Source organism: Peromyscus eremicus, chromosome X, assembly GCF_949786415.1.
Source record: "Peromyscus eremicus chromosome X, PerEre_H2_v1, whole genome shotgun sequence".
Classification (NCBI taxonomy): Eukaryota; Metazoa; Chordata; class Mammalia; order Rodentia; family Cricetidae; genus Peromyscus; species Peromyscus eremicus.
Genome location: NC_081439.1, coordinates 60,846,958 through 60,848,597, shown reverse-complemented (window position 1 = coordinate 60,848,597; position 1,640 = coordinate 60,846,958). Strand labels below are relative to the sequence as shown.

Here is a 1,640-nt window from a genome sequence, read left to right as displayed (position 1 = left end):
GGCCTCAGCCCTAGACATAGAACTACAGGCAACTAAGAAATCCTGAGAGCAGGAGAAATTGTCTTCCCAGGGAAGAGCACACCCATTCGTTACCCAACACCAAGTAGTCAGCCCTGAAAACACACATATAAGTGACATTATCCAGACCAAGCAGGTTGTATTTTCTCTTTCTTTTAAGTTAACTGTCTTACATGATTTTTCAGAGCTAGAAAGTTCAAACTCTGTGACAGTAGACCACAAAGCTGGAACATCAGGAACACAGATGCTGTGGTCTTGAGGCTGAATATGCAGTACAGACAACAGCTTCGAACCTCAAGTTACCAGTCTTCAGGCAATATTCCTTTCGCTGGAAAACCTGTGTTTTGCTCTCAAGGCCTTCAGCTGATTAGATGAGGTCCATTTTCACTATTGATGTTAGTCTTTTTCTTAATGGTAGCAAATTAAAAGTTAATTGTATCTATAAAATGTCTTCACAGCACCATTAAATATGAGTGTTTGACAAAACAACTGGGCACTGTATCTCATATTTCTAACTAACTATAACAGTCTCAGAAATACATTTTATAGAAAATAAATATGTTGAAGATTCTTAAAAGAACTCCAATTGGGTAAATAAGCAATTTCAGCAATGCTGTGGTGTCATAACAGAAATTCATCAATATCCGAACTTGCCTATGAATGCCAATATAAGAGATATTGAGGCCTTTGATGCACTCAAGCTGATAAAGGAAACACTCAGTAATTACAGCAGCCCAGATGATCTTAGAAGCTACTCTGGCACATCTAACATTCCTTATGTGGCGTGTCTCTACTGGAAGAAAAGTAATCAGAAAAGCCTCAAGGCTAACACAGCTGAGTAAAAGGGAACTGGCATGGACGTTTGCAATTTGGAAGTTCTCCCTCAAGGCAAATTGAAAAGAAGCTGCCAATGTTTCATTCTTTATCATACCTTCTGTAATGGCAGAAAAAATGCTGCAGCCAACTAACATGTCTGCCTGAGCTATGTTACTAATAAACACCACAGTGGATTTTCTGGATACAGAAGGAAATGTCAATATCAGCATGACATACAGACTGGCAAGCAATCCCAGTAGAGTGATAATGGTGTTTGGAGAAGGTAGGACTAGATATTGGATGTATTTGAACACCAGGTACCTCCGGAGGTCTTTCATATGGTCTCGATGTTTTAAAATGTGAAGTTGGGCAGGATTCCTGGAGTAGGGTAGAGAAGAAAAATGATAGATTATATACAAAACAACTTAAAGCACTTGAAACTACAGTTCTGTGCAAGAGATTCAATGGTGTTACTATCTTTCCCATGGTTAAAACTAGTTTCATATTATGTCACACAGGCATATGAAATGACATTTTACTTTTGGTGGCAATTGATGGCAAAGAGAAAAATCTTTTTTTTTCTCCAGTGCTGGGTTTGGTGGCCCACATCATTTTTTTTTTTTTTTGGTTTTTTCGAGACAGGGTTTCTCTGGGTAGCTTTGCGCCTTTCCTGGAACTCACTTGGTAGCCCAGGCCGGCCTCGAACTCACAGAGATCCACCTGGCTCTGCCTCCCAAGTGCTGGGATTAAAGACGTGCCCCACCACCGCCTGGCAGTGGCCCACATCTTTAATCGAAGCACACAGA

The 1,640-nt window shown here is 40.4% G+C and overlaps 1 protein-coding gene across 1 annotated transcript; it reads right to left on the bottom strand.

Annotated features, from left to right (window-relative positions):
* Positions 1–400: 400 nt before the first annotated feature.
* LOC131899351 (P2Y purinoceptor 6-like) lies at positions 401–1,172 on the bottom strand. The gene has a single exon (XM_059250785.1). It carries the CDS (start codon positions 1,170–1,172, stop codon positions 549–551), a length of 624 nt encoding a protein of 207 aa, XP_059106768.1. The 3' UTR covers positions 401–548.
* Between the last annotated feature and the right edge of the window lie 468 nt (positions 1,173–1,640).